We start from the raw sequence: 11,774 nt of genomic DNA, 5'->3' as shown, positions 1-11,774 counted from the left end.
TATCAGGGTCGGGATCAGGGTCAGCAAAGTCAGGGTTAGGGGGGCATGGGTAAACTGAGCAAAGACGGAGGGAAGGAAGCGGGAGAACAGACTAGAGGTGGGCGGGCGGGGTCCGGAGGAGGAGACAACGGAGAGGAGCAGTCAAGGACAGCATCAGGAAGAGGGGATGTAGAAAGAGGGGAACTCACCTCAGCAAGGGCAGCAACCGAGAGGGAAGCGGGGGCCAAAGAAACCTCCATAGCAGGAACAGGGGGGCGCAACCACTGAAATGGGAGGGGAAGGAGCAATAGAGCCAGTAGTAGGGGCCGAGGAAGAAACCAAAGCCTTCTTACCCGCCGGGGAGGAGGACGGAGAGGAGCCAGGCTTACGCTTCTGACGCAAAGAGACAGGTGTCCCAGCAACTACGTACTGGGCAACGGATTCTAGCGTCTCAACAGGAGAAGCTGAACGAGAGCACACACGACGGCCGTTTGGAGAGCGATGGACATCAGCCCGCACCGACAGGTGGCGGGGAGAGTCAATAGATGGAGGAGAAGGATGGGAAGGAGGACCGGAGGGAGACGAGGAAGAAGACACAGGAGACATGACAGACCATGTAGAAAGAAGGGGAACCCCAGACAGAGGACCAGGAGGGGGACCCTTCGGGACAGAACTCAAAGGAACAGAGGAGGGGGCAGTGGGCGAATCAGGGTCCAAGGCCCGGAAACGGTTGAGAGTCTGAGGAAGGTGGGAAGGACGAGGAGAGGAAGAGCACAACACACGAGCATAAGAGACGTTAGCATAAGGCGGGAGCCGGAGAACCTGGCACCTCGCCTCGGGAAAAGATAAACGCTCCCGATGCTTCAAATTGAGGACGGCTGCCTCAAGCTTGTAATGGATACAGGCACGGGAGAAGGTAGGATGGGCCTCACCGCAGTTGTGGCAGCGAGCTTGGGAAGAAGTGCACTCCGACTTAGAGTGACCTTCATCCCCACACAAAGGACAGAGAGAGACAGTCCCAGAGCAGCGGAGGGCACCATGCCTAATCCTCCAGCACTTGTTACAAAGCCGAGGAGAAGGAATATACTCCTGGACAGAGCACCTGGCACCAGCAAGAATGACAGAGGATGGAAGGGACCTACCATCAAAGGTGACCTTCACAACTCGAAGGGGTTGACGGCGACGACCGCGAGGGGGACGGGTAAACGAGTCTATCTGGAGGACAGAATGGCCCTAGGCATCAAGGATATGTCGAATATCGTCGTGGCAGACTCGCAGATCTCGAACACCGTTCGCAACAAGGGGCGGGAGGAGAATAGTGCCAACATTGGCGTTCAACTGAACGTTCTTTGAGATCCGAACAGGGATCTCGCCAAGGCAGGATAAGGCAGCCAAGGGGAAAGCTGCAACCTGAGAAGGAGCAGCAATGACACGTGTACCAAGACGAGTGGGGTTGAAAGTAACTGACGCATCCACGGAATCAACAAGATGCCGATGAAGGGAGTAATCGTCAGGCGGCGCAGAATCAAGAGGGAGGAGATCAAAATATTTGGCCCACGAAGCAGGACCAAATAAGGCCTGATACGCATCAGTACAGGAAGGAAACGAGCGAGTGCGGCCGTGGCACCGACGGCGTTGAAAACCCCCAGAGAGAGAGGGGTCAAAAGGCGCAGTAGTCACAACGAGAGATTTAGCCGCACTGGGGGACGAAGTGGTCACCACTGGGGGCGTGAGGCTCGACCCAACCACAGAGGAGGGAGGGGAGCTGGGGGAAGAATTCAGGACGGTCAAAGGAGGAGCAAGGTCGGGGCCCAATGCAGCGGGGGCTACAGAGCCCGGTCTTCCAATACAGGCCGACTCGGGGTCTTGGTCGCCCACCCTACGAGCCTGAGAGGGTACAACAGAAACTTTTAACGACATAGAGACGTAGAGAAAGAAATTCATCCACGAATGTGCCGCCATACCCACCATGGAGCCACAATTAGAGACAGAACACCCAACAGGAAGCTATTGCCGATCATGCCGGGGCCCCCTAGGGATGCGTCGTGAGTATACGCCCCACAAACGCCACCTTAAGACCCGTCAGTCCGTCGAGATCGGGTTCAGCGACGAAAGGGGGATTGACAATAAAAGGTTCCCCTCGCTCGAGACGTCGGGTACTACAGTTCTACGGGTGCAAGAGTATGCCTCCTCAAGCACCCGGGTGTCAAAATAGAAGAAGTCCAAAGGAAGAACTAAAACAAGCAAAAGGTCGGCAGGAAAAGACAAGCAGATAGGAGAAGAGGGGGGAGAAAAACGAAACAAAAGGAAAAGGAAAAGCGATCCGGCACAATTAGAGAAGACAGCAGCAGGAGTGCAAGGCCACCAAAGGACAGAGTACTGTCCCACGGAGCATCACACTCCAGCAGCCGTCCACTAAGCCCCCCTCATGACGCCAACGGGCCGGATGGGGAGGGGGGAACACTCAAGCAAGAGCTGTATACGATGGGGTGGCAACCACCAGCCGGGTCGGATGCTCCTAAGGTCGCTCTGCTCCTAGCTAGTGTTTACGTTGGACGATTGCTGGTTGTCCTGCCTGGTGAAGGTTTGCCACTCACAGGATGGCGTTTGGATTTGCCATGGGGACTTCTCGGCCTACAATGAAGACGACATCGTCGGCTGGTCTGGCCTTTACGGAGCATGTGGATCATCTGTTGGTTGGTGTCGCCCTAGTGGACGTGCTACATGTGCAGCTGTCGGACATAGTGGGCGTCCAGCTGCTTCAGGGCAACCGTGCTGTGGTCAAGTTCCGCCACCAGGCTGCCTTTCCGACGTTTCTTGGGTGGTGTGAGGGGCGTGTTTACCCTCTCCCTTATACTGCCGGTTCTGTTTAAGTGGTGAATTTTGGTGTCACCTAGATGCATGTGGCGGTGTATGGTGCCCCCTTCGAGTTTCAGGACGATCTTTTGACCGCCTGTTTTGATCGGTTTGGGACTGTGATAAGTGTTCGTTGGAACAAGGTCCTTGCCAGACACTGTGCTGGGATGCTTGACGGCTCCCACACCCTGACGATGTCACTGAAGTGTAGTGTTCCGTCGTCAGTGACCGTGTTAGGTTACACTCTCCGCTGCCTGTATCGGGGACAACTGCACACTTGTTATCGGTGTGGTCACGAGAGTCATCTGGCTGCAGCGTGCGACGTGGGACCAACTGGTAGGGTGCATGTTTTTTGTGCGTAGGATTTTCCGCCCGTGATGCTTTCGGACGGTACTGAGGATTGAGTGGGTACTGTGCTTGAGGCGCCTGATTGCCCGTCTGCTGCTCCGCCTGTTGAGGCGGGTTCTACAGCTTGTGCGCCGCATCTGGTAACTGCTGTGGCCCTGTTTTCTTTTTGTTTTGTTTTTTGGCAGGGATATTCTTGTGCGGGCCCTAAGGTTCTGGCTGGCCCACTAAGTGTTGCTTGTTTCTGTTTTACTTGGGCAGAGTATGAGTATTTATGACTTGTATGGTCGCTTCAGTAAGATTTTGCCATGTGTTTAACAACTTCTTCTGGTCTGTTAAATCTAAGTTGAAACCTTAATGAGTTTGTAACTGTGCAGTGTGTTAGATAATGTTTCAGTGGTCTGTCGGGCATTTCTCCACAGTGCTCCTGGGGTTGTTAAGCCGGTGTGTGTGGTTGTCGGGCCATCGCCTGCGCTGCATGTAATGAAGGATGTCCTTTTTTTTATTATTATTTTCTACCACAGACGTGGCCACACATTTACAATGCTAACCAGCATATATACATTTTCTTCTGTCCTCCATGGACAGGGTTAGAGATGTGTTATACATATAGTTCAAGGGTTTATTGAACAATCAACCACAGAAGGTGATTCGGTGCTTTTAAAATGCTAAGATAACCTACATACGTAAATACATAGATACACAGATTTACATATGCCCTATATAAAGTGTTCGATGTGTCTTTTACATAGTGTCATTAATGTGCATTTACAAAAGGTGAAATGTAATTCTGATCAGCTTCCATATATACTTTATACACATACATACACACACACACATATACGTACACTACATATATACATACATGTGTACATTGTGACGGGAAAGTGTAGATGGTAATGCAGTCCTCACTTGGCTGATGTTAATGCCTAATCACATTTAGAGAGGAAAAAAAAAGAAAAACAAAAATGTTGACTGCTTGGCATATTTCCTGTGGTAAGTGAGAGGGAGGAACATGTAAAACAAATCGTATAAAAAAGGAAACTTTAATTTACTTTAAACACAAATAAAAAGAAAGACAAGTCCCATGGCAATGTACAGTGCTATCAAAAAACGGAGATAAATGCAAGAATACAATATAAAAAAAATAGTGTATATGTAAGACAAAATACTAAATGGTGCTGAGAATATTAACCTTGGCTGAGACCTCCCTTAGTATACAGAGCCAGAAAGCTTAGTATGCCAGAGAGAGATGTCAACTCTTAGAGCACTAGGATATTCTGAAGTCCACAGCTCGTGTGTAGCTATTGATATGGGGGTGTAGATGGCACTGGCGTCGAGTACAGTCGTTGATCCACCAGTCGGGAAGAGCGCTGACTTGGAGTGGTAGTTTGGTTGTTGACGACGGTGGCGAGCCGGCCAGAGGGAGTGTGGAGTGGAGCGAGTTTAGGGTAAGTTTACCCCCTGGACAAAACGTTTTGTGCTACTGGTATACGTATCTTGAAGTTAGCATCTTCTTGTTGTATATATATGAGTAACTTTATGTGGGGGCAGAGCAGGCTCAATCTCTCTTGAAAGAGATTACCATCACAACTCTTTCCCGAAGCCTGCTCTTATGGGTTAAGTTACTCCTTCAGATAGTAGAGTGGTATGTGTAGCTGCCTCTACCTCATTGACTCTGGAGAGGGCGTCTGCTATGATGTTGTCAGAACCCTTGATGTAGAAGATTTCCAGGTTGAAATTCTGCAGATACAAAGCCCATCGTAGAAGTCGTTGATTGTTGAATTGGGCTTGCTGCAAGAAGCTTAGGGGATTGTGGTCCGAGTAGATGGTGGTAGACCGAGTACCTTGTAGGTAAGACTCAAAGTACTGTAAGTTCAGGACGATGGAGAGAAGTTCCTTTTCGATAGTACTGTAGTTCTTTTGGTGTGGCTTCAACTTGTAGCTGTAGTAGCTAATAGGAAGAACCTCCTTGCCTCGTTGTTGCATTAGGACGCCCCCGATGCCGGTGCCACTTGCGTCGACATGGAGGACGAAAGGCTTTGTGATATCTGGCGAGGCGAAAATGGGATTAGAACAGACGAGAGATTTTAGTTGTTCAAAAGCAATGGTTTGCTGAATGGTCCAATGATATCGTTGCTTGGGGCTGGTTAGAGTGGTCAATGGTGTCGCTACCGTACTAAAATTCTTCACAAACCTATGGTAGTAGGAAGAAAGACCAAGGAAGTGCAGGAGGTGCTTCCTGGTGGTAGGCTGTGGGTAATGCTGGATGGCTTGAGTGTGTATGTTTAACAGAGCTAGGCTGCCACTCTCTATCACATGACCAAGATAACGCACTTTACCTTTAGCAAAGGTGGACTTGCCCAAGTTGATGGTGAGGCCGGCTGTCAGGAGCTTAGCGAACAATCGTTGCAGCTGGAGCAGATGCTAGTTCCAGGTGTTAGTTGCCACAACGATATCATCCAAGTAGGCGTAGGTGTGATCTAAGCCATGGATGACGCGGTTGACAGCTCGCTGGAAGGTGGCCGGGGCCTTACATAGTCCAAATGGAAGGCGTTCATATCTGTAAAGGCCAAAAGGAGTGGTGAAGGCAGATTTTTCCTTAGCTCGTTCTGTCAAACATACTTGGTAGTATCCCTTGAGTTAATCTAGTTGGGATAAATACCGAGCATTACCAATGGCATCAAGGATGTCATCTATTCTAGGTAATGGGTAAGCATTCTTGACAGTCACAATATTCAATTTCCTGTAGTTGGTACACAGCCTCACTTTACCGTGCGGTTTCGGCACCAAGATGCAAGGTGAGGCCATAATGGCCTCACAAGGGGTGGCCAGCCCATGATCCAGGAGGTACTGTACTTCAGCACGCATAACTTCCTTTTTGCTCGGGCTGATTCGGTAGAAAGGTTGACGAATCGGCCGGGTGTCAGGAAGTAGCTGGATGTCGTGCTGAACCACATTACACTCCTGTGGATCATCGCTGAACAACTTCTGATGTTCCTTGAAGATTCTGATTAGAGGAGCACTATTACAGTAATACAAATATTTATGAAGATTAGTTAGGATTTCCGAGTTGGAAGGCACTGACTCATTGTTAGTGCTGGGAGGAGAAGCAGGGAATGTCTCACTGTGGAGGTATGGACCTTGAAATGTGGATAAGGAGACTAACACAGTTGGGGGGAGTACCTTGATACTGCTTCAGGAGGTTGACGTGGCACAACTGGGTCTTCCGCTGCCTATCTGGAGTCTCAAGAACGTATTTGTGGTTGTTTCTGCACTCCTTGATGCGGTATGGTCCTGAAAACTTGTTTTGCAATGGAGAACCAGGGATTGGAAAATATGCTAGAACGAAGTCTCCTGGTTGAAATTTCCTAATTTTACTGCGCTGGTCAAAATGAGTCTTCATTTTATCTTGAGCTTTTAACAAATTGGTGTTGGCAAATTTACGCACTCTCAAGAATGTGCTTTAAGTTTTGAAGAAACTGGGGCACATTCAGAGGGTCACTGAAGGTGGCATCACGCAGAGAGTCTTCAAAAGCTTTGAGAGGAGTACGGCACTTACGTCCGTAGAGTATCTCATAAGGAGATACTCCTAGAGACTCATTTGGGAGACTTCTGGAAATACACATGATGATGTCAAGTTGTTTGTCCCAGTCTTTCATGGTTTCATTGCAAAATTTCTTTAGGAGTGATTTAATCGTTTGGTGACTACGTTCAAGAGAACTCTGTGAAGCAGAATGATAGGGGCTGGACAATACCTGAGTGATGTTGAACTCTTCCAGTGTCTTCTTGAAGAGATCACTGGTGAAGTTGGTGCCACAGTCACTTTGAACCTCTATTGGAAATCCATACTGGGTGAAGATCTTCAATAGTTGTTTCACCACAGTAGCAGCCGTAATGTTCTTTACGGGAACTGCTTTGGGGAATCTGGTGGTAGGACACAGTATAGTTAGTATATTGGCGTTGACAGAACTGGTCCGTGGTAAAAGACCAACACAGTCTATGATGAGCCTGTGGAAAGTTTCCAAAGGCACTGGGATAATAGTCAATGGAGCCCTGGGAATAGAGATGTTAGGTTTACCTGCCATCTGACATGTATGACACTGCTGTACATAGATTTTCACATCTTTAACCATACCTGGCCAGTAATAGTCTTGTCTGATGGCGTGATAGGTCTTATTAAAACCGTAGTGAGAAAGTGCTCCATGGGCCAGGTGTAGAATCTCGGGCCGCAGGCTGGTGGGAACAACTAGTTGGTCGACATTGGTCCACTCGTCATGCTCCGTCAGCTTACTGTGTCTGTATCTGCGGTAGAGCAACTCATTCTCTAGGAAGAACCCAGGAATACTGTCAGGTTGAGTCTCAGCCTGGAAAAATAATGGTGTTAATGAAGGATCCTCCCTCTGTAACTTACGGAACTCCAACGTAGTACGATTCAGTGATAGGTTCTGATGGTCTTGAGGGACAGCGGTTGCAGTAGTGTCAGCTGGTTGCGGGTGTGCAGCTTGTGCACGGGTGGTCACCAAAACCGGAGGAGAAACTTCATCACTTTCTTGAACCTCTGCTGGAACATACTTTAAGATGGGGTTGTCCACTGCAGAGTTACATTCCTGGGGTTTGTCCATGATGATCAGGTTGGAAGGTTGTAGATCTTCGGCCAAGTCATTGCCCAGGAGAAGTTGCACTCCTGACATGGGAAAAGGCTTTTCCCTGATGGCCACTTGGACTTCACCGGATACGAAAGGACAATCCAGGTGGACTCTGGCGAGTGGATACGGAGTGGTAGCAGTGAGGTCAGTGATAGGTACGGTTTTCCCGGTGTAGGTGATGTTAGGCACAGCCGATTTCAATATTATTGACTGAAGAGCCGCTGTGTCCCTCAAGATCTTCACTTTAGAACGTCCCTCCGAATCTGTACGGTTGGCAGAGACAGTTCCAGGGTACAGGTGTTTGCTGAAGAGAGAAAGATCATTAACAGGAACACCAACATTCATCACAGGCTTTTTTAAAAACTATCTTCGGGCTCACCATAGCCCGTGTTACTTGGAACTTTTTATTCCAAGTAGCGAATCTTTAACAACAACAACACAGGCTTACCGGACTTAGGAGGAGTCAGTTTGGGTTTAGGGGTTTCACTATAGCCTTTGTATTGAGCTTTTCCACATTTATCTATGGTATATCCATAGAGCTTGCAATACTTACAATACAGTTGGGAGCTCGCTTGATCGGTACTCACTTTGTCATAACTATATGAAAACTTCTTACTGGAAGGTGGGTCTGGTGTTAGCCGGTGTATGAGGCTGTAGATGTCAGCCGACTTCGCACATCTGATGTAGTCGGTTTCTTCTTTGTCTGCTAAATATAAACGGATGAAAGGGGGAGCACGTCTAAAGAATTCCTCAACTAGAATGAGGTTAACGAGTTCTGGAAATGTAGAGACATGTGCTGCTTCCAGCCATTTCATGAAATATCTTTTCTTTGTATTGGCAAATTCTAAAAGGTTGTGGTACTTCCCTTTAGATAATCACGAAATTTTCGTCTGTAGCTTTCGGTGGAGAGAAGGTAGGCGTCCAAAACTGCTTGCTTCAGGGTCTGGTAGTCATTCTCAGACGCTAAGGTACTGAGAGTAACCGCAGCTCTACCTGTGAGATGCACTCTGAGAAGGGTAGACCATTGATCTTCAGGCCAGCTAAGTTTTTTAGCTAGGGTCTCAAAAGTGGTGAAAAACACGTCTATCTCTGTCTCAACGAATGGGGGAATTAACTTACTTGCATGGGAGACATTGAAACTTACAGGAAGACTAGTGGTAGCTTGTTGGCGCCGAGTGTGGTGTGTAGTTTCCAAGGTGAGTTCTTGTCGGCGATATGCTAGAACACTCTCAGCTTGCCGTTTATCGTGCTAACGTTGCATCTACAGGTGAACTTTTCTTGCTTCAAGCTGTTCTCTTTCCAGCTCACGCTGTAGGGCAGCCTCACGTTCCTTTCGTTGCAGAGCTTCTTTCGCTAGGGCCGCCTCGCGTTCCTGTTCTTCCTTCCTTAGGGCAGCCTCCTCTTTCTTCAGAGGAGCCTCGCGTTCTTGTCGTTGTAGAGCTTCCTTCTCATATGTAGCTTGTTCTTGCAGTTGTTCCCGCTCGATTTTCGCTAGTTCGAGCTTCAATTTCATAGCTGCCCGAGCATGTTTATCTGCAATAGAATAGTTTTCGTGAGCTTCAGAGTCTATAGTTCCTTCGTCTAAGAGGTAATCCAAGATAAGATTATGCAAGTCATTTTTGTTGGCTACATGGGGAACATCTAAGTGATATTCATGTGCAAGAGTTTGTAATTCGGTCCTCTTGGCACAACTTAAGTTCCCTACTTCACTTGCTGGGTCGTTACGAAATGCTTGGGGACGAAACATGTTGAAGATAGCAAATAAATGTACAACAAATATACTGGTGATAATGTAAGTGTCAGTAACAGGATGACGTGGCACTGGTAACTATCCTGTGGTAATTTTAATCATAAATAATTAACGTTAATATTAGTATGGTAAATGATTAGTCAATCAAAATCGCAGGAAATCTTGTACCCGGTACTCAATATAAGGGCAAGAAAAATCCTACTAAATAAATTAAACCAATAGTTTCTAAAACAAATGAAACTTAATTGTTTCAAAAGTGAAAAGGGTAGTCCAAGTATGTAGGGATACCTTGCCGAGTCTCTATAGGAAAGAAGCAAGGGTTTTCCTACTTGAATTATATGATACTTACAGAATTAGCGTTCCTTGTGCTCTGAAAAAAGAAAGCTATTTCCCTTTCTGAGTAAATATCATCATCTCTGACCAATGTATAGGGGTGTGAGTGTCAACTGGTGACGAGAACTGCTGTTGAGGTCCCAACTCAACAGCGTAGTCTGTGCTAGAGGAACTATGGCCCTCTGTATCCTCCTGTGGTCGGATTGCAGAAGATCGGGTGCTTTGGCCCGAAGACAAATCAAAGTACCAGGGATACCAAAATGATGATTTGCCGAAATTGATAAATATCCTGGGGACGAGAATAAGGTGGATACACAAGTAATAATACCGAGAGATGAACAACCAATTAAGAGAGTGACTATGGCCACCAGTCACCACGCAATCCAAAGTCATCCAACACTCGTAATATGCAACACTAAGAAAGCAAATACACAGCACCCAAAAATTAAAGTTATGAAAATTAGTGACAAAGCAAAATGTACAAAGCCAAATTCACTTACCACAAATTGAAATGTTAATCTAGAAGCATTACCTGAGTGAGGCTCCCGGACAGGCCCCCATAAAATGTGATGGAAAAGTGTAGATGATAATGCAGTTCTCCTTTGGCTGATGTTAATGCCTAATCACATTTAGAGAAAAAAAGAAAAAGAAAAATGTTGACTGCTTGGCTTGTATCCTGTGGTAAGTGAGAGGGAGGAACATGTAAAACAAATCATATAAAAAATTAAACTTTAATTTACTTTAAACACAAATAAAAAGAAAGACAAGTCCCATGGCAATGTACAGTGCAATCAAAAAACGAAGATAAATGCAGGAACACAATATAAAATAAAATAGTGAATATGTAAGACAAAATAATAAATGGTGCTCAGAATATTGGCCTTGGCTGAGACCTCCCTTAGTATACAGAGCCAGAGAGCTTAGTATGCCAGAGAGAGATGTCAACTCTTACAGCACTAGGATATTCTGAAGTCCACAGCTCGTGTGTGCTATTTATATTGGGGTGTAGATGGCTCTGGCGTCGATCCACCAATCGGGAAGAGCGCTGGCTTGGAGTGGTAGTTTGGTTGTTGACGATGGTGGCGAGCCGGCCGGAGGGAGTGTGGAGTGGAGCGAGTTTAGGTAAGTTTACCCCCTGGACAAAACGTTTTGTGCTACTGGTATACCTATCTTGAAGTTAGCATCTTCTTGTTGTATATATATGAGTAACTTTATGTAGGGAAGAGCAGGCTCAATCTCTTTTGAAAGAGATTACCGTCACAACATACATATATATACACACACATGCATTCACATACATTTGTCTCTTTTACTCTGACAGGGTAAGACAGCTGATAGAGAAACTAGTGTGCAATTAAGCACTTAATCACTAAAGGTGATGAAGGTGCTTTTACAAGCTCAGGTTATATAGTTACATCACATACATACATTGTATAATTGATACATTACATGGTTAATCTTGGGTACAAGTCCAATATATCATCAAGTGTTCCAGTACTCATATAGTAATTACACAATTCAGCATACCTTAGCCCAGGAGGGCGAAAGTCAGTCAATATGGGACATTCTACAATATAATGTTCAAGAGAGTGCATGTTTTCTCTTTCACAAAGTTGAAACATTGTCTGCTCGACATTTGGGTTTTGAGAAAGCTGCCAGATACGTCTATATCCCAGGTGTATTCTGGCCACTATAACATCACATTGCCGGGTTCTTGTTCTATTAGTCCCATATGTGAATGTCTCCTCACGATATCTATCATAAAATTTAATGCTACAACTTTCTGGTCTGTGTGAATTTGTTAGGTCTGTGAGATTTTCATTAGATATTTGTTTAAGTATTCTCTTTGTCACTGCTAATGA

The 11,774-nt window shown here is 46.5% G+C and overlaps 1 protein-coding gene across 1 annotated transcript; it reads right to left on the bottom strand.

Moving 5' to 3' along the window:
• Window positions 1-9,090: 9,090 nt before the first annotated feature.
• LOC138366537 (uncharacterized) lies at window positions 9,091-9,576 on the bottom strand. Its single transcript, XM_069327570.1, has one exon. It carries the CDS (start codon window positions 9,574-9,576, stop codon window positions 9,091-9,093), a length of 486 nt encoding a protein of 161 aa, XP_069183671.1.
• Window positions 9,577-11,774: the final 2,198 nt, after the last annotated feature.

The sequence above is a fragment of the Procambarus clarkii genome, chromosome 19 (assembly GCF_040958095.1).
Source record: "Procambarus clarkii isolate CNS0578487 chromosome 19, FALCON_Pclarkii_2.0, whole genome shotgun sequence".
NCBI lineage: Eukaryota > Metazoa > Arthropoda > Malacostraca > Decapoda > Cambaridae > Procambarus > Procambarus clarkii.
This window is presented reverse-complemented; position numbering and strand designations above follow the sequence as displayed.

Bases quoted from the DNA above. Each gene is read 5' to 3' on its own strand.
- LOC138366537 (XM_069327570.1), bottom strand. From the start codon at position 9,576: ATGTTTCGTCCCCAAGCATTTCGTAACGACCCAGCAAGTGAAGTAGGG.